This window comes from Chelon labrosus, assembly GCF_963514085.1.
Source record: "Chelon labrosus genome assembly, chromosome: 4".
In the NCBI taxonomy this organism is placed as follows: Eukaryota; Metazoa; Chordata; class Actinopteri; order Mugiliformes; family Mugilidae; genus Chelon; species Chelon labrosus.
Genome location: NC_140340.1, coordinates 8,102,473 through 8,122,709, shown reverse-complemented (window position 1 = coordinate 8,122,709; position 20,237 = coordinate 8,102,473). Strand labels below are relative to the sequence as shown.

The window sequence follows — 20,237 nt, the reverse complement described above, 5'->3', positions numbered from 1 at the left end:
TTATGTGTATGAGCAATAGGTTGAGGTCTAGATGAATCTCTTTTATTTGTTAATCTGTTATTAGATTCATGGTGGGTTAAAAATATAGAGATAATGCTACTTGAAGGGGAACTACCGTTTTTTACAACCTGGACCTTATTTCTGGCATAAAATACGATCGTTTACTCACACATATAACTTTGGTGTTATTTGGAGTCGTTTGGGAGATATTCAGATCTGCGTATATTCATATAGTGAGAGTGACTGGGGCACCGAAACACAGCCTCTAAATAACACATTATCTGCCACGAAACTTGTTCATATCACCAATATTTTGTTATGATACACTAGTGCTATTCCCCGTTGAGTCCGGAGTTACCTGTTATCTATTCGTGGACGTGCAGCGGTTTGTTGTTCTTTGGCCAGCTGTTCCTCTCTCTGCCTCCACATCCTCCTTTCAACGAGCTCCTCATCCGTATACTCTGGCTCAAAACGGTAAGGACGTCCATCATAAACAAAGTCGTCGTCCACAACCTCAGAAAATCGGAAAAATTTTCAGCCATGTTGCAAAAAACTAGCAGTAGCAAATTACAGGTAAACAAGCTGACCGTCGTGGGTGCGCGTGGCGCTTAGAGATGACATCATCCAGGTCAGAGGTTAGTAGGTCAATCTACAGACCCCGGATGATGATAACAGGTAACTCCGGACTCAACGGGGAATAGCACTAGCGTATCATAACAAAATATTGGTGAAATGAACGAGTTTTGTGGCAGATAATGCGTTATGTAGAGGCTGCGTTTCGGTGCCCCAGTCACTCCCACTATATGAATATACACGGATCTAAATATCTTCCGAACGACTCCGAATGACACCAAAGTTATATGGGTGAGTAAACGATCGTATTTTATGCCAGAAATAAGGTCCAGGTTGTAAAAAACAGTAATTCCCCTTTAATACTAGTTTGGACTTGTCTTTCAGTTCAATCTTATTTAAGGAATTGACATTTTGTGTGTTTGAGAGACTGGAAATATAAAATTAATATTAAGATAAAGGAACAACAAGTTGTCAGAGTAGTTTTGAATTGACTAAGAGATCCTTTAAGATCCAACCTTACCTACTGCTAAGTCTCTTTATTTAAATAAGGCCAGTGAATATTATTTAAAGCATTTATTTACAGTAAATCACTGGAAACATTAGATATATAAACAGGTGTCGGCCCGTGTTTTGCGCTGCAGCCTTAAATGTTTGTGTACCGAAATGCTTCCCCTCGCCCTGTGTCTAATTCAAGAATGGCATACTGCCCCGTCGTGGCGTCTGGTGCGTCACAGAGCGTCGACGCAAAGAATGGCATAACACCCCTGGTGACATGGCACCCAGAGCTTGGCAGCTCCAGAATGGCACGGCCCAGGGAGTGGTGGCGGTGGTGGGGGTGACGGTCGGGGTATGGGGGATCTGCATGTTTCCATGGCGACACTATCTCCATCCCAGCATCCCGGAATAACTTAGCACATTCTCTCTTTATCCTCTATGGCGTATGCAATACTTCCTACGGGGGGGTAAAATAGTTATTGCCCCGAGTCTTGTGGAACATTTTTATTGTTTTTCTCCTCTCGCTGCCTCTTGATTTATCTGCTCCCGTGAAGCTCATTTATAGAAACGGTATATGTCTGTGTCATGTCCTCCTCTTCCTTTCCGGTGTCCTTCCTGCATACCTCCTCTAGGACGGCGAGCCCCGACCTGCTTACCCTCCTCCGCTTTCTTCTGCTTGTGTGTCTGGATATCTGTAACTGTATCTGCGCGGTCGGGACCTTTGCTTTCTCACCTCCATACCGATGCACAGAGACACAAACACACACACACACACACACACACACACACACACACACACACATTCCCTCTGTTGTGTCCGACTATTTGGTCGCTCCAGAAACCGGGCCGCTAAATTTGTCCCACTGCTGACATGGGAGAAGGTCATCAGAGCCGGAGAAAAACAAAGACAGGAATACAGAAGGAGGCGTGTAGATGTGGAGAATTTGAAAATGAGATTATATAAACGGGGGAAAGATGGGAAATGATAGAGATGTGATGACAAGAGAGGAAAAGCAACAGAGCTCGTCCTTCCTTGTGTCTAATGCGGCAGGAAGATCGATAAAAGACGCAGGGCATAGTTTCCGCAAGGCCATTCACAGAAACCTTCAGGCGTCTACTCATTACAAACAGAATTCCACGGGCCATGTCGACGTGTAAACTGCTCTCAGATTAAACCTGAAGTTTACTAGCCAAGGTCCGCGCGGTCTGATTCTTGTGAGCTAAAGTTGTCGTCCGGCCTGCGCAGCCCGCCTGGAGCACCGTGCAGCCTGTGGCATCAATGGAATATATGCAATGCAAATAATCCGCTTGTTTGTAGCATTGGAGCACAGATTATTTACAGTAAATAACTTTAGGGGGACCATGTGCTGCGTTGGTATGTTAGTGGGAAGTGGGTTATGTACGAGAGTTTGTGTCTGTGTGTCGTCCGAGCCTCGCAAGCGAGCGGGGATGCCAGTGAAGGGAAGGGCAGCGGATGGCTCAGAGGCTCAGGCCATTCCTGCGATTTAACATGACACCACTTGCACTAAGACTGCGACAGCTGCATATGCACATGCCGGCCATTCTGTTTGTTGTAGGGGATTACTCTGCGATAAAAGACCCAGTGAGCAGCAAGCGTGGCCGGGCTACAGAACTACTGTTCCCCGCCCCCCCTGCCCCCTCCCCGCCCTCCGACTTAGAAAGCTTTCTCCAGGCCTCCAGAGCCTTGTGAAAACACAGGTGGAGCACTTCATTCTCAACGGCAATGAATGGGAGTATTCTCCTGATGATCGGCCAGGCCGTAGTAGTGTCACATCACCTTTAGGCATCTGTCAAACGCGACAGCGCGGCAGCTTATGTAAGGTTCATTACTCAACAGAAATAGTGGTAGCGCAGTGGTTCAGTAATCACATCTGACTGCTTCTGTTCATCTTTGATTAGTTTGCTTTTATTTTTTTATGCTTACTGATTATTGTTACTGTCATCTTTTACTAAAAAAATGTTATATATGGATGCTCAGTTATCATGGCGACAGGATAGAAACGGTTTCTGAGACGACCAATTCTCTTGCCGTCACCATGGTGACCATGTCCTCTCCCAAAGGCACTTAACGGCTAAATAATGTCGTTGCCCACCCAGGCCCGGATTGCAAACAGAGTGCTGCTTTCCAGTTTTTAGGAGTTTTGGCCTAAAAATTTGACATCACACTTAAAAAGAATTATTATTTTCCTTCCAGTTTTACTCCCACCTCCTCCCACAACTGTTTACATCTCGTTACGGGACAGGAGTTTAGCTCACCTCAGACATTTATTCGCTGTTATCAGGTGTATTTATCTCGACACAAACATCAATGATCTGAATTAACTAAATGAAGACTTTATGAGTTAATGAAATCCAAGTAAATGACTTTAAGAGAAAATACATAAAATCAATAAATGCACTTTTTAATAAAGTTGACTAAAGCTAATTACCAAAACTATGTCAATTTCCTAGCCATAACACCTTTTTTTTGCTGATTAGAGACACTTATCGGAACAGTTTACCTATAATTGGCGCAAAATATTTGTGGGAATTCATTCAGAAGTTTGAGACAAATAAAAAAAAATAAAGCATAATCAAAAGCGTGTGTTTTGTCATTGGTTTGAATCTTCTGCCCTGCGTCTTGTATCTCACATCCTGTACACTCCTCCACTGTTTTGCCGTTCTCCTCTTACATATCTGAGATTTCCCGACTGCGCTCAGATGACAGTTCTCCAGGTCAGTGATGATCTTGAGGCTAACCTGGGGTGAGGAGGACTGATCCCTCCCTCCTTCCCTCTCTCTTTCCCTCCCTCCCTCCCTCCCCCCAAGCTCAGCTGTCCCACAATGTGCTGCTGCTTGTCACCGAGGAGAAGTGGACCAGTGTTGCCAGTGACAGGGCAATCCCTGCACACGAATATGCACACACAGTCAAATAGTTTTGGCTTCTGCATTTTTAAACCATCACGCAGTTATCTAAGACTCAGACTGAAGGGTTATTGCTGTCAGTCTGGTTTCTCGTATGTGTTATTTAATATACGTATAAAGTATAAAGTCTAAAGTCTAATTTTAATTCCTCAAACTTCAGTAAAAATGTGTCTACTCTGTGTTCAGTTAGTCTCATTTGAATCTATCACTGTTTTTATCAACTGAATTTAAAAAAGAGGCGACAATAATGAGCACAGTAGCTGCAAATATTAAGTAAACACTTAATCTCTTCTGTTAAACTGTCTCAAGTGTTCACTTAAAAATGCTGAGAGGGGACTTGTTCCTCCAACAAGTGTGTCATCTACTGCAAAACACACACACACACACACACACACATTTCTCTAGTTCTGCTGACAATGGGTTAAGATGACAGAAGGTTATGAGTGACTCTGACACACTGCAGGACCCCCTCCCGGCTGTACCCCTGGGTCCAACACAGGCGTCTTTGTACTCGCTCCGCCATCAGTGACTATCCATCACAGCCTAACCTGACAGCCCACTGCAGCCCTGTGCCAAGCTACGGCTACAGCACACACTTTGGCCAGACCCCAAAACCGGAGCCCAGACCCCAGGGCTAGACCCCGACCGACCTGCCGGGTCCTGCTGAATCGCTGCCTAATCCTGGAGCTTGTCTTACGTTTCATTTAACAATGCGTTGCGCAATTATGCAAACGTTCAGTCGTTTTTGTCTTACAATTTTGATAATTTTAGGAAAAGAATAAGAAATTCTAGTCTCTGACCAGTAACTCATTGAACTAAAATGACCCAGCATCACCCTTAAATGTAAAGCAGCTGCCATTAATGATCGAAGTAATGCCTGTTCTTTTCACTTCAAAATATGTGTAACAAAAACACACCTATTAACATGTCCTTTAAAACAAAAGTCCCAGAATGTGAAGTAAATATTGGTCTACCGCCACAAAGAGGCGTCATCGGAGGCTGCTTTTTATCTCCTAAAAATCACCTTACTCAAATTGCATTGGCAAATTGAAGGATTAATAAAGTATTCTGGTTCTGATTCTGATTAAAGAAAGACTTTTTTCGCGTTGACAGTTTATAGAAAAGGTCTTAGCTGCTGTAAGAACTGTTTACTGACAGTTTTCAGGTAAGCTGCGTCTTCTGTGTCTGTTCAATTCAGTGTCACCAGAGATTTAGAGGGTTCGGGTTAGGGTTAGTGAAATGAGTGAATGATGTGAACGAACAGTATCAACTGTTGTAATGTTTCTAAGTTACAGTAAACACTTCTATTAATGTTTAATCGATGGTTCTAGGACTTCACAGTTGAGTGAGACGTATTCTGTGTTACACATTTTCTCCACACAACTTCTCAACTATTTCCTTTATACTGTAAAGTTCTTTTCAGAATCCATGGGCAGTAGACTACATTTATATATACGGATTATGTGATATAGAAACATTAGAGACGGTCAAATTCTACCGGGAGGACAAAAGGAAGGCTTGCCTCATAATAATAATAATTTTAAAAAAGCTAAGTACAAACATGTTTAGCATTGTATTTTGTCTTTTAGAACAACTGAAAGTGTGGACAGTTATAGAAAGAGAAAGGGAAACATGTGCCAAATGTCTGAGCTGACTCACTGACAGTGGTATGCACCATGCACCAGCACCCTGTACATTTTTTCTAAACTATAGCCACACAGAAAACCAATTCCACCCCCTTTTTTTTTTTTGGCGACAATCTAAATTAGTGTGATAAACCTATTGGTAGCGATGCACGGGGATGCGACACATCTCACACTATCTCAATAACTGCAGGCCACCTCTCCGCTGACCGAGGTTGTGTGTTTTGGCTCCATGTCCATGCCAGCGGAAGCCGGGCCGAATTAGCTGGTGAGCTATGAGGTGAGACATGTCCTGGGAGGATTAACACCCAGCGGCTAGGCTAACACTGCGACTGGCTGGAGGAGGTCAGGACAACGACCACCGCGCCCTTTTTGCGTGGTCGTCTCATTATTGTTTCCGAGAGTAATGTGAGCCAGTGTCAACTTGACTCACTGAGCCGTACTTTCCTGTACAGACCTGCCTGGTTCTGGATCTTGCATACTGTAGCTCAGAGGGTCACTTGCGTCACACTGTGCAACTGTCTCAGGAAGGAAACTAAGTGGACGCGAATGCCGGTTACATAAACCCTGGCATGAACTAAACGTTGACACGTTTAGCTTTGACCTAGCTGATCATTATGAATTGCTTCAGCTACGCACATGTACAAGTGTTCAACTGTGACCTAGATTGTGGTAAACAACAATCTCTGGCCTCATTTACTTCCCATCAAATACAAGGAGTCAAACAACTTCGTGTCACTGCATATCGCTGGCTCCCAGTAGAAGTGACAGCTGTCTCCAGACTGTCCCTACTAACCCCCCCACGCCCCTCATAGCCGAGCACTTCATGTATGGTGTCATAGAGAAGGGGACGCAAGTCTAGGATTATCTCATTAAGATCCCACGTCTTTGATCCGAGGTTATCTCTCCCATTTCCACGGCAACCTGATCATATCCTGGCCTCTTAAGACACACACATCATCAGCGCACAAACCCAGAGAAGGGCACCGGCACGCACACACAAACGGTCCTTAAAGCCCTAGAGAGCAACGGGCCCAACAGAGATGTGAAGCGTAGATGTGCAGCAACAGCTAAACGTCGTGTCAGATTTCTGGGGGCTCGTGCTAAATTTAACCCTGTGATCCTGCAGCAGGCAGAGGGGTTTAAATGCCAGCCTACAGTTGCTCCACACCAGTTGTTCTCCACACGTCTTCCACTCATCACAAACTCTGGCCAGGAAGAAGACAGGCACACACACATACAGTCGAACACACGCTCCAGACGTAGGACTGAAGACCACAAAGTGAAGACCAGTTCCAGGGGAAGCAGGGATCTTTGGCCCTTACATTCAGACCACGGCGTTGTCCAGTATGGAGCTTTTCGAGACCAACCCTTACTTCTTTCCTGACCAGCGCTTCTATGAAGGAGGGGACAGCTACTTCCCCTCTCGACTGCCCGGGGCGTACGACCAAACTGGCTACCAGGACAGGAACTCCATGATGGGCTTGTGTGGGAATCTGTCTGGAGGTGTTGGAGTTGGGGTGACGGGTACGGAGGACAAAGCCTCTCCATCCAGCCTGTCCCCTCACTCTGAGCCCCATTGTCCAGGTCAGTGCCTGCCTTGGGCCTGCAAGCTGTGTAAAAGAAAGACAGTGACCATGGACCGCCGCAGAGCTGCCACACTGAGGGAGAAGAGACGCCTGAAGAAGGTGAACGAGGCCTTCGACGCTCTGAAGAGGAGCACCCTGATGAACCCCAACCAGAGGCTGCCCAAGGTGGAGATCCTGCGGAGCGCCATACAGTATATCGAAAGGCTGCAGGCCCTGGTGTCCTCCCTCAACCAGCAGGACACAGAGACGGGGCAGCAAGGACTGCACTACCGACCCACCGCAGGCCAGCCCAGAGTGAGTAGGACGGAGGTGGGATGAGGAGAGGCAGAAGGTCACTGAGGAAAGAGCCGAAGGGCAAACAGAACGGACAGGGAAAAAAAAAAAAAACTATTTAAAAAGAGAAAAGAAAGATAAATATTACATAGATGTAAAAGTTTTTACTTGATAGAATAATCCACTCTGAAACTTGTTTGGGAATTGATTGCTATGAGTAAGTTTTGGGGTTTTACTTCGGGAAACGAGTTGGCGTATGTGTTTAGTCATTAAATGAACGTAAAGACATACATTCATATGTTTTCAGTAGTTTTTAACGTTCAATAATGTTTCAGAATATCCAACAAACTGTAAAGTTGCCGAAACACAACAAGAAACAGACTTGTGTAAATGTTATCATCTGTTATATTCGCGTTCTTTTCCTTTTTTTGAAGGAAAAGTCTTGTTTGTGTTTTGCCTCTGAGGGGTCACACTGTGTGGTATTACCCCGCACTGTAGTGTGTGTTGAGTTTCTCTTTGTGGGGTGGTGTTGTAACAGAGTGACTGACAGCAACTCCTGTGTGTGCATCTCCGTCGTAACAGGTGTCGTCGTCAAGCGAGCCCAGTTCGGGCAGCACCTGCTGCAGTAGCCCAGAGTGGAGCAGCACTCCAGAGCAGTGCACGCGGAGCTACAGCAGCGAGGGTGAGTAGGACTCCGTCCGATTAGACGGCGCAAACGAATCTACAGTATTCATGCACCGTCTCAGATGCTGATGAGTGTGTGGCTGGGCCTCTCTGCAGAACTCCTGAGTGCTGCCGAATCTCCAGAGCACGGGAACATGCATGCCCTGACCTCCATCGTGGAAGGCATCTCTGCGGCTAACGGACCTGTGGCCTTTCCCGTGGACATTCCCAAATAGACCCTCCAGCCAGCGGACCCATAGGTGCACAGACGGCTACAGAGAAAAAGAGACAATTGGTGATGGAGTCTGACAACCAGTCCCGAATTAAGTTAATTAGCTGTGCGTCCACTGACCTGTGTGTTCTGTCTTATGCTAAATTTTTATGATTGAACAATATTGTAACTCTGAATCTGAAACTGAATTCCTCCTGTTCACATTGAGGCCTTATTCCCTTTGTTAGCTGCCTTATCCCGTGGTCCAGACTGGTCTAAAGACACAGGAGCTTAATCTAACTACAGATTTAAGGACTTTGCTGCATGACCCCCCCAACAACTAGTTTCTAGAGGGCTTGCCTCCAGAACGATAGAGCCACAGAGGAATGCCTGTTTTTTCTCCTTACTTAATTTAAGTGTTCCTCTTTTCAAAATCTTTCCCTGATTGTTTCATTCTTTTTTTTTCGTGTGTGTGAGTTTCAATGCTTAAAAAAACCATGAGTTTATTTGTGGGGCCAATATGTACCGTGGCAGTTTTGACCAAGATCTGCTTAATTTAAACTGGTAATGAATGCTAGTGATGTAAATACGTTCCCTTTTTCTACAGAGTGGTTTTGCCATTTTATTTTTTATTTTTTTGCTAACTTATTTTTGACTTTTATAACTAAGATTGTTGTGTATTTGTAGATGTTCCTGAAAAGTAATATTTTCTGTTGAATTCTCGCAATAAAGACCATTTTCAGTAACGCTGCCTTGAACCGACGGTAACTCGGAAAGCAACACGACAGCCACACTTTTTTTTTTTTTTTTTTAGAAAACAGCTTTACTTATGTCTATATAGTGTCATAAATACAGTACACTTTTTTTTCCAATAGCCAAATAATAAAATCTTGATTTGTCAGCATTGTTTCACACCTGGAATAAAGACACAGTACTCATAGCTGCCACATAGCACGTTACACCTTTTAGACACCTTGGAAAAACTGTCAAATAAATAAAATAAATTAAAATAAAAAAAGAAGATTGTACACCCATCCAGCACTTCACTGGTTCATATGCTGTGTTCTCATTGGATGAGGAATTGGTCAGCCATGAGTACTGACTGCTCACCGGCAAGTCTCCATGGCAACTAAATGGGAGGTGACAGACGAGAAGATGAGACGAGTCCCGTCCCCTTCGAGCAGTTCGTGTGGTGGATATCATTGGCTGATGTTGAGCAGCAGTTTAGTTTGATTCGAGAGAACGTAAGGAACCGAGAGAGAGAGAGAGAGAGAGAGAGAGAGGAGCTACAGTGTTCACACTACCAGTTAAATCATGGTCACATGGCTGGGGGTCGGCCTTTCCTTTCACGCACTACAAGTCCCGAGCAGAGAGACCCATTCGCTCGCCGTCACACACACGCACACACACTCAGCTTTCATATTAAAGGATTCTCTCTATTCTAGGCTACATAGTGTCATACAGAAGGCGAGAGAGGTGGAAAGAAGGAGAGGTAACAGCTACATCGTGTCCGAAGAGAAGGAGGAAGGAGGAGGAGGAAAGAACGGGAGAAGAGGGGGAAAAAAGAGAAGAGAAGTTTGAAATTGGACCCATGAACCTGTGAAGAGTCCTTGTAGAAACACACACTTTCCACTTTAGTGAGCCCCCTCCCACCAACGAGTCACACACTTACAGCATACGGCAAAAGACGCACAAAGGTCCGACACAGAGAGAAAGAGAAAGAAAGAGAAAGAGAGAGAGAACAGTCACTATCGAATACAGGGCATTGGGTTTCATACAGTAATATCATATTGTTTTTCCATATATATTTCCAATATATATATATATTTATATATAATATTTCTATAAAAAACATAGGTCATCCATTTTATGTACAGAGACGATAAATGAGTAATACCTTGCATAACCGGTAGAAGGGTAATGTGCAGTGGGGTCTGCCATTTATACAAGTATTCATCATTCCCAAGTCCAAACCAACAACTGGTCACCATCCCCTCCTTCAAACTGCTCAACTCGTGTGTTATGCGAAGGACTTGATGACACAGCAAGATTGGTTTGGACTCGGCCATGTTGAGACTATTAGAACCAGGACAAAAACCCACAGCTGAGACCAAGGGAGCAGGAGCACAACACCACAACAACAAGGCTACTGGGAGCACTGGGGTTAAGAAACTGGGAGAGACCGGGACGAGCCTCCTTTACAGCAGCGAGCGCAGCCAGTGAGCACTCTCAGGGGTTCAAAGGTCAGAGTTGGCCTCTGTATTGCACGTGTCCGAAGGAGAGGTGAGAGGTGAAAGGTGGGAGGTGAGGCCGGGCAACAAAGGGGTGAAGCTTCCCCCCAAAGGCACCCAGGTCTCCCTCTCCAGATTTGGCATATCACTCTCAAAAGGCCGCAAGCATATGTCCGTATAGGTAATGAGAATGCACTGGAAAAGAGAGGGAAAAAAAAGAAATAGAGGAAAGTGAGACGGGGTACTACTACCTCTACTGGAACTTAGTTTAACCCTGACATGTACAACAATAACAGATTAATTTTAAATTAAACCATTTAAACAGCAAAAATCCATATTTTTTCTTTTCCCGAGCAGAAGACACCACTACTGAATCAAAATCTGGAGACAAGAAAATACTAAGTTGTCTTTGAGCCTCGGTATCTTGATTTTTCGGTTTAATGAGCCAGGACAAATTGTAATAACAAAATCTGTTGTTAAAAGAAAAGGGAGGTGTTTCTGTCTAATTTCTTATTATCAATCAATTCCACCAAAAAGACTAAAACCAGTGGTGTTCCCTGCCTTCTCTAGCTTGAAACCCATTTAATTTGCTTGATGTAAATGTTAAAGCGGTTAACCTGGACCTTATTTCTGGCATATAATACGATCATTTACTCACCCATATAATTTTTGTGTCATTTGGAGTCCTTTGGAAGATATTTAGATCCAGTGGATCGCTGCATATATCCATATAGTGGAAGTGACTGGGGCACCGAAACGCAGCCTCTAAATAACGCATTATCTGCCGCAAAACTCGTTCATGTCACCAATATTTTGTTATGATACGCTAGTGCTATTCCCCGTTGAGTCCGGAGTTACCTGTTATCATCATCCAGGGTCTGTAGATTGACCTACTAACTTCTGACCTGGATGATGTCATCTCGGAGCGCCGCACGCAACTGCGACGGTCGGCTTGTTTACCTGTAATTTGCTACTGCTAGTTTTTTTGCAACATGGCTGAATATTTTTTCGATCTGAGGTTGTGGACGATGACTTCGTTTATGATGGACGTCCTTACCGTTTTGAGCCAGAGTATACGGATGAGGAGCTCGTTGAAAGGAGGATGCGGAGGCAGAGAGAAGAACAGCTGGCCAAAGAACAACAAACCGCTGCACGTCCGCGAATAGATAACAGGTAACTCCGGACTCAACGGGGAATAGCACTAGCGTATCATAAAATATTGGTTTCACAGCAGATAGTGCGTTATTTAGAGGCTGCATTTTGGTGCCCCAGTCACTCCCACTATATGGATATACGCGGCGCTCCACTGGATCTAAATATCTTCTGAACGACTCTAAATAACACCAAAGCTATATGGGTGAGTAAACAATTGTATTTTATGCCAGAAATAAGGTCCAGGTTGTAAAAAACGGTAGCTCCTCTTTAAGAAGACTAAGCAACTTGCTAAGGATCTGCATATGCTCTGCGTTGTCGCAGTAGCTTCTGCGTCCATTTGAAAAAGTTTAAACTGCCTTTAAAGCTTCTGGGAGTTGAATATATTCTGGGGTTGTAATGTCTCACTCATTTAGAGGCCATGTTTATATTCAGATTTCACTTCCCTTTTATCTCTGTTTTGGTCTCGACCAATCACGTGCTAGCTAAAATTCTCAAGTGCAGCTAGTTGTCACTGTAAAGTTAGTGTCACATTCCTGCCACACAGCTGAGCAAAGCTGGTTAAAAGCATACTAACCCCCAGGGTTCAGCGCTATTTTGTTAACTCACCTGTTAGCATTAGCGCTCCTGTTAGTAAGTAGGGTGCAGTTAGCATGAATAGGTCCGCACTGTCGAGGGGTCGAGTCTCGGGGGCGCTGGGGGAGGAGCTTGAGAGCAGGTGGCACAGTGGCACAGCAGGACAGACAGATACAGAGCATGCAGTTAGTCAGTCAGACAGAAGCACACGTACATACAGAAAAATACATAGGTCACTTTTGTTAGCGTTGGAACACACCTTCCGGCTGGAGCTGCTTTTTAGATGCTAAATTCATAGAGGGTGGTATGGACATGGAGGGCATTCGGAAGCCAGCAGGCAGCGTTTCCATGGAGCCCGCCATCATCCCCAGACCCGCTCCTCCCTCACGTGCCCGAAACCTCTTGCGCCACGACGGAGACCGTCGAAAAGACTTGTCGTCTCCACTCTACAGCGACACAGAGGGAGAAGCAAGTTAGCAGAGTTTTCCCCCAACAATATCTTATTTGATCAAAGCAGCAGCTTGAAGAGGTCACCTCCTCTAGTCGGCGGTCGGTCCCCAGGGCTAACAGGTTGTTGAACTCCCTCTCTAGGACCTGGCGTGCCTGAAAAACAAATTCAGTGGCTGTGAGCAGGGAATAAAGTGGATCTGTGAACAATACATAGACAGTAGGTAATGGCAAAGCTTCTGTTAAATGTCCAGGAACAATCACAATGCACTGAAGCCTGATCAGGAAATACTGGAACAACAGAGCACCTTTGATCTGAGAGCAACTGTTAACTGGAGAAGTAAATGTTGGCAGGCAGAAGAAGGAAATGCTGACTGCACACAAACAACTAAAAAAGTAAATCAACCAATCCCATTAAAATAACTGACTGCTGGAAGATGGACTGGTCACAGAAATGCCAAAAGGGCTGATGTCAGCTTTAATTAGGGGTTTTAGTTAATATTCTTTAGTCCATATAACACTTTTAGCATTTTGAGTGTATTGTGTATTTTCTTCCATCACCACCTGTGTGTTCTGCATAGGAATCTGCAGGATGAGCGCTAGGCTGCTGTAGTCGAAGGTCTCATCCAGAGAGATAAGTGCTCCGTGAACGCCGCTCTCGAGGAGGTTGCCGCTGTACTCCCTCAGTCCAATGGACTGGACCCAGTGGATCACCTGCTCATTCGTCCACACCAAAACATCTAAAGCGAAACGGAGAGAGAAACCGAGGCAACATAATTTAGAGAAAGTGTATGAGAGAGAGAGAGAGAAATAAAGAGATAATGTGCATGTCCACATAGTGTCAACTCAGTGGCACACTCCCTTTGTTCATTTAAAGCGCAGCTGTCAGCCAGCTTTCCATGTTGGAACAGGCGGGGTGTGTGCATGTGTGTGTGTGTGTGTGTGTGTTTTCATGTGTGTGTGAACGGGACAGGATTCTGATTTGACACGACAGCTGAGTCAAGTTCATGTGCTGAACTCAAGGTCAAAAGGGCGAGAGGGCTGGCTAGACCTAAGTGTGTGTGTGTGTGTTTGTGTGCGTGTGTGCATGGAGAACTCTTGGCAAGTGGAGCTTTAGATCAAGACTGTAGGGCTGCTTTGGTTGGACTTTTGACAGTCGAAGGAGGAGCAGCTGGTCAACGTGCAGTCCAAATTGAAAATCTCAGATAAAACCACTAGGCGGTACTCTGGCCTGACGGCGGGCTGCCGGTGTGTGCACGCTCGTGAACCAGTGTCTGAACGTGTTTTATATGATTGCTTTTTTTTTTTAATCGGTGTGCATGCATGCATCGTGTTGTGCGCAAAATGTACCTTTCATGTCGTGTTGGCTGTCCTCTCTCCGCCGCTCCAGGTCTTTCCTGTCATAATTGAGTCTCTTCAAGCACATAATCCCATATTGAAGACTAGCCCTGTTACACACCCACACACAGACAAGCACAGGCACATATGCGACATTAGCCTCCTTCATTTACTAATGTATCCAGTTGGAAGAGGAGGCAGATTAATCTAATCGCTGTAGCAGCAAACCTATGGAAGCTGTCCACCATCTTGAGGTGACTCCTCAGGTCCTTCTTGGTCAAGTGGTCCAGCATGCGTGCGTCCACCAGACACTCCATGAAGTAGGAGCGGTACTGAGGAAGGCCGAGGCTGGGCAGCCATTCGTTCCCTATCCACTCGTGATTCATGTCTCCGTACGCCAAAGTCTATAGCGGGAACAGCATAAAATGATGTGTGTCTTTTTGTATGAATTAATACAACATAAGATATGTTTAAGTGTCTGGATCCAAATGTGCTGCAAGTCAAAATGCATTTTGAGAAATGATTATCAGCGATGATGACAAAAACAGCTCCATCCCGAGGCATGCCGGCGTACTTTCACAGCTTTCTGGGACACTGGGTCATTAAAATGGAACAGGGATGTTTTTAATGTTAGCAGTAACACCTGTGCTTCAGTGACAAACCACAGCCAGGTCCATATTATAGCACTATCTAAAATTGTGCATCTTGTCCTAGGATATTGATGTGCTTACTCTGGATAAAATATTTTACTTTGCATCCTTTTCACAGCTGATGTCCCTCCTAACAGATATAAGAAAGCAAACAGGAGACTGAAGGACAATGAATATTTTGCTTATATCTAACAACACCTATCTATCTAACACTGAGGAAGGCTAAGATATAACAGCCCACTTATCACAGGTCATCATAATATCAGTCTGAAGGTGAGGTTGCCCTTCAAATAAGTGTGTGTGTGTGTGTGTGTAGAGAGCTGGTACACTTTGGCTGTGTGTGCAGACAGATGTTCGCAGATTAGTGGCCTCACCTGTGCCCAGCTGCCCTCCTCATTCTCCTGAGTGGCAGCATGGCAGAGACATACATATACAAGGTTAAAGAGACAGCGGTTGATCAAACACACACATTCAGAAACACACACACACACACACACACACACACACAAGATTTTACTTTGCAACAAACCTCCAGTTAAAGGGGAACTACTGTTTTTTACAACCTGGACCTTATTTCTAGCATAAAATATGGTTGTTTACTCACCCATATAACTTTTGTGTCATTTGCACTTGTTTAGGAAATAATTAGATCAACGTATATCCATATAGTGGGAGTGACTGGGGCACCGAGACGCAGCCTCTAAATAACACATTATCTGCTGTGAAACTCGTTCATTTCGCCAATATTTTGTTATGATACGCTAGTGCTATTCCCCGTTGAGTGTGCAGTTACCTGTTATCATCAGATGATGTCTTCTGACCTGGAGGATATCATCTCTGAGCGGCGCGTGCACCCGCGACAGTCGGCTTGTTTACCTGTAATTTGCTACTGCTATGGTTCGTCCACAACCTCTGAATCAGAATAATATTCAGCCATGTTGCAAAAAACTAGGTCAATCTACAGACCCCGGATGATGATAACAGGTAACTCTGGACTCAACAGGGAATAGCATTAGCGTATCATAACAAAATATTGGCGGAATTAACGAGTTTTGCGGCAGATAATGCGTTATTTAGAGGCTGCGTCTCGGTGCCCCAGTCACTCCCACTATATGGATATACGTTGATCCAATTATTTCCTAAACGACTGCAAATGACACAAAAGTTATATGGGTGAGTAAACAACCGTATTTTATGCTAGAAATAAGGTCCAGGTTGTAAAAAACAGTAGTTCCTCTTTGACAGTAATAACCCGTCAGCACTCATACTATTACTCGAACTTAGTTGAATCAACAGAAGCACATAAAAATAAAAAAAACGTATTAGTGTTTGATGGATATTTAAAGAAGGGGGTCTTCCGGGATAGGACATATGTGTGTCGCGGTGGGGACGGCGTGAGCGTGAGAAAGTGTCGGGTGGGGGGGTGGGGGGTAAACGAGGGAGGGGAGCACCCAGATGGTACTGACCGCTTTAGTGGAGGAAGCCAGGTTCTCCATCTCTTCATGAGTCACCCACACATTTCCGGAGGACTGCTCAGAGGATGAGAACACACCCAAACGAAAGCACACATACAAACAAGCACACACACACACACACACACAAAAAAGCATCCAAGAATGCACTCATGTGTATATTTTCACACATACCATCCACACAGACACACACACACAGACAAACATTGTGTTGAGTGATGCCAAGTGAGGGAGTGTATTTTAGGCAGGTAGCTATATATGGCACTATTTGTGTGTTGATTTCCCAACAGTAACCCATGCACTGTGTGGCAGGTGAAAAGTTGAAAGCCTGAACCAAGCCTCTACTGTGGTCTGAACAGAAGAATAAAACAAAAAAGCAAAATAAAAGTGTGATAAGGCATCACGTGAAGGTGCAGAGTGAAGGTTAATAATAACAGTGGTGTTCATGTACTTATGTTTTTGCATTCCTATTTACATTCCCGTAAAAACATGTCCTTGTGTTCACGGGGGTGTGCTGGTTGCGTTCGTTTACCGTTCTGGACGTGAGCGGCGCCGAGGGGCTGGTGAGGGAGACCATCTCCTGGATGGCCAGGCGGAGTTTGAGTCGGTGGAGAGGGTTGCTGATGCCAATCTCCCTCTGGATCTCTGTGTCCGACAGAGCGGACATGATGGCTCCGCTCTTCACGTTGGCACGACAGGCCGCCACATACCAGGCTGGCATGCCGACCCACAGCTGGTGAGAGCCATCAAGACATTCAGCGTCAGCACCGTTGTCGCCATAAATGGTGGGGAACGAAGGAGAAGGGAGCGCAGATCAGACTGTGTGGTCGGTCTGGTACTTGATATTACGCCATTCCTCTGTGTATTGTACGTAATAACAGCCTGATAGTTTTATGGAAACGTCGTGTTGTTAAATAAGTAGAATACCTCGAGCCATGAGACGACGGTGGGGCCGTCCCACTGAGCAAATGCCAGACCTCTTTTTCTTGCATCTTCTAGGAGCTCGTGTCTGAAAAACAAATCAAAGAATGAATAACTGTAACAACTGGAGCAAATATTTTCAGACAATAAAAGTGCTCTTTTACTTTTTCTTCATCCTGCGGTCCCTCTCGGCCTGCGTGCCCAGCTTTCCCAGAGTCATAGTGTCACCGATGCCCATCTCAAAGTCTAAAATACAACGCATATGTGTCAATCTCTGCCTCTCTGCCTCTATATCACAACCGCACACTACGTGGGACAGAATGTGGTTATGGTATGTAGTCTGATGTGTACCTGATAAGGCTGGTAGAGGTTGCCCCTCCCTACCAAGAGTCTGCTCCATTCGACCCTTCTCTTTCTTCCCAAACAATCGGCCGATGGACGACTTGATTCCCTTCTTCTGTTTGCTACAACCAATTAAAAGAAGACCAACAGAAATTAATCGGAGTTGGTATGAAGCACAGAGTGACACTTGTTAAAGGGGAACTACCGTTTTTTACAACCTGGACCTTATTTCCTTAAATACAATTGTTTACTCACCCATATAACTTTTGTGTCATTTGGAGACTTTGGACGATATTTAGATCCAGTGGAGCGCTGCGTCTATCCATATAGTGGGAGTGACTGGGGCACCGAAACACAGCCTCTAAATAACGCATTATCTGCCGTGAAACTTGTTAATTTCACCAATATTTTGTTATGATACGCTAGTGCTATTCCCCGTTGAGTCCGGAGTTACCTGTTATCATCATCTGTGGTCTGTAGATTGACCTACTAACCTCTGACCTGGATGATGTCATCTCTGAGCACCGCTTGTTTACCTGTAATTTGCTACTGCTAGTTTTTGGAAACATGGCTGAATATTTTTCCAATTCTGAAGTTGTGGACGACAACTTTGTTTATGATGGACGTCCTTACCGCTTTGAACCAGAGTATACGGATGAGGAGCTTGTTGAAAGGAGGATGTGGAGGCAGAGAGAGGAACAGCTGGCCAAAGAACAACAAACTGCTGCACGTCCGCGAATAGATAACAGGTAACTCCAGACTCAACGGCAAATAGAACTAGCGTATCATAACAAAATATTGGTGAAATGAACGAGTTTCGCGGCAGATAATGCGTTATTTAGAGGCTGCGTTTCGGTGCCCCAGTCACTCCCACTGTATGGATATACGCAGCATTCCACTGGATCTAAATATCTTCTGAAGGACTCCAAATGACACAAAAGTTATATGGGTGAGTAAAAGATCGTATTTTATGCCAGAAATAGGTCCAGGTTGTAAAAAACGGTAATTCCCCTTTAAGATGCTTTGTTCACCCTGTGTGTCACACTCTACTAGCTGAGTGTCCGTATTTACCCTCGTCCATCCTCCAGACTGCCTGTAAATTGGGCAAAATTGGTTTCCAGGCGTAAACTGCGGGGGGAGGAGGGAGGTGAGGTCTCACACTTGATAGTAGCTTTGTCCACTTCCACTGGAGACTGAAAGAGTCACAAAATCAAGTTAGCTCGGTTGTGAAAAACATAGTTTAACAAAAGAAACCAGAAAAACTGTGCAAACTTACTGCTACTTTCCTCCTGTGTTTTCTCAAGTCGCTCGGCTGTTGGACAGAAACGAACATACTGCAATTAAAGAACTCTTCTTTGAAAGGCACCACGTTTGTGTGTTTGTGTGCTCTCTGACCAGAGTCATGATGCCTAGATGGTGGCTGGTGTTGCGCCCGTGGTGTTTCGGTGTGGAGTGGCCACTGGTGGGTGGGGAGGAGGAGGACGCCAGGGACTGAGCAGTGGCAGAGGTCGGCAGGGCCCGGGGCCGAAGCGTAACGTTGAGGCCGTCCATGCTGCCGCTGTTCACACGGGACTCGATCTCGTCCGAGCGCAGGTCCGCCGACTCTCTCTCTACCTGGATCATCCTGCAGGCACAGCCGCACAAAGTACACGGTCTGAGCCTGCCGTCCTTCATTTACATACACTCAATTTTATTTAGCTGCTTTACAACAAGCGTTTCTGTAATATTCTCAGGGAATCGGTTTATAAAAATAGGCAACAATTCATGATAAAAACCAGCAATGCTTAAAAAAATGATATAAATATACCATCTGTATAACCACGACTGTAATGCCTTGACAGAGTCTGGCTCCTCTGCAGCATAATCAGCCGCTGTTTTGCATTTTTTTCCTGAAGCATATTCTGAGGTGCCACAAGAGGACCCTGTTAATGTAAACTGCAATAAACAGCGTCCTCCTCCAGGATGAAGCTGAGCCGGTGAATAAAGGTCCTCATGCGAAAATGTAATATTATCATTGGTTATTTTTGCACAGTTTTCTGCATTTAATTTCATTCCTTCCTTGTGTATGTACAGTGTTAGTGCAACATTAAACATTCAGATACACAAGAAATAAAAAAGACACAGAATTCGAGATGCGTTGAAAGTTATCTTATACAAGGCATCTGTCATGGTTCTGTATTGAGTTTGATGTTTTATTTTGTTGAGTGCTTGGTTTCCTGTTAGTGTTACTCCCTGTGTTTTCAACTTGTGATTGATTCGTTGGTATCTCCTTGTGTGCTCCGCCCTGATTTGTTTCACCTGTGTCTCGTCACCCCTCTGCCTACTTGTGTATATATAGCCCTGCCTTCCCCTTCGTTCTCTGTTCCGTTGTACTTGTCACCCACCTGTATTCATGTCTCATAGTAGTTTTGGTCTTGTCAAATTTGGATTACCTGCCATCTCTGCAGCTCTCTGTTTTGTCTTGTTTTTTTCATTAAATGCATTTAGTGCCAACTAATGCCTCAGCCTGCTCTGTCCTGCGTTTGGGTCTTACCCCATTACCTGCTATGCCCTTGACAACATCGAGGCAAAAGGTTGTAATTGTATTGCAAATCCAGAACTGAAGAAGCTACTCGGATGAGTGGTGAAACGTCTTCTCAAAAAACTCTACAAGTCCAGTTGCCTTTTTTGAACCTTTTTTGGATGTACCATGACGTGGATGACTGAGAACCTTCACAGACAAATTGTACTGCAACC

General features: G+C 44.9%; 2 protein-coding genes across 2 annotated transcripts in view; one reads left to right on the top strand and one right to left on the bottom strand.

Moving 5' to 3' along the window:
* Positions 1-6,747: 6,747 nt before the first annotated feature.
* myog (myogenin) lies at positions 6,748-8,704 on the top strand. The gene is made up of 3 exons (XM_084543617.1): positions 6,748-7,519; positions 8,081-8,180; positions 8,279-8,704. Exons 1-3 carry the CDS (start codon positions 6,986-6,988, stop codon positions 8,395-8,397), a joined length of 753 nt encoding a protein of 250 aa, XP_084399743.1. The 5' UTR covers positions 6,748-6,985; the 3' UTR covers positions 8,398-8,704.
* Positions 8,705-12,146: 3,442 nt separating this feature from the next.
* Positions 12,147-20,237, bottom strand: part of ppfia4 (PTPRF interacting protein alpha 4) — a gene marked incomplete at its 5' end in the record, with an annotated part of 53,899 nt that continues 45,808 nt past the window's right edge. The window contains 15 exons of the mRNA XM_084542959.1: positions 12,147-12,462; positions 12,591-12,777; positions 12,866-12,934; positions 13,343-13,518; positions 14,129-14,226; positions 14,345-14,520; positions 15,141-15,167; positions 16,233-16,295; positions 16,771-16,971; positions 17,166-17,247; positions 17,324-17,405; positions 17,511-17,623; positions 18,573-18,694; positions 18,778-18,813; positions 18,897-19,125. Coding sequence (XP_084399085.1) covers positions 12,404-12,462; positions 12,591-12,777; positions 12,866-12,934; positions 13,343-13,518; positions 14,129-14,226; positions 14,345-14,520; positions 15,141-15,167; positions 16,233-16,295; positions 16,771-16,971; positions 17,166-17,247; positions 17,324-17,405; positions 17,511-17,623; positions 18,573-18,694; positions 18,778-18,813; positions 18,897-19,125 — 1,720 coding nt within the window. The 3' untranslated portion in view covers positions 12,147-12,403. The remainder of the gene's footprint in view (positions 12,463-12,590; positions 12,778-12,865; positions 12,935-13,342; positions 13,519-14,128; positions 14,227-14,344; positions 14,521-15,140; positions 15,168-16,232; positions 16,296-16,770; positions 16,972-17,165; positions 17,248-17,323; positions 17,406-17,510; positions 17,624-18,572; positions 18,695-18,777; positions 18,814-18,896; positions 19,126-20,237) is intronic.

Excerpts from the sequence above, each read along its gene's own strand:
- myog (XM_084543617.1), top strand. The coding sequence starts at position 6,986 with ATGGAGCTTTTCGAGACCAACCCTTACTTCTTTCCTGACCAGCGCTTC. Across the intron at positions 7,520-8,080 it reads CCACCGCAGGCCAGCCCAGA|GTGTCGTCGTCAAGCGAGCC; the intron begins GTGAGTAGGACG and ends CCGTCGTAACAG. Across the intron at positions 8,181-8,278 it reads GCGGAGCTACAGCAGCGAGG|AACTCCTGAGTGCTGCCGAA; the intron begins GTGAGTAGGACT and ends GCCTCTCTGCAG.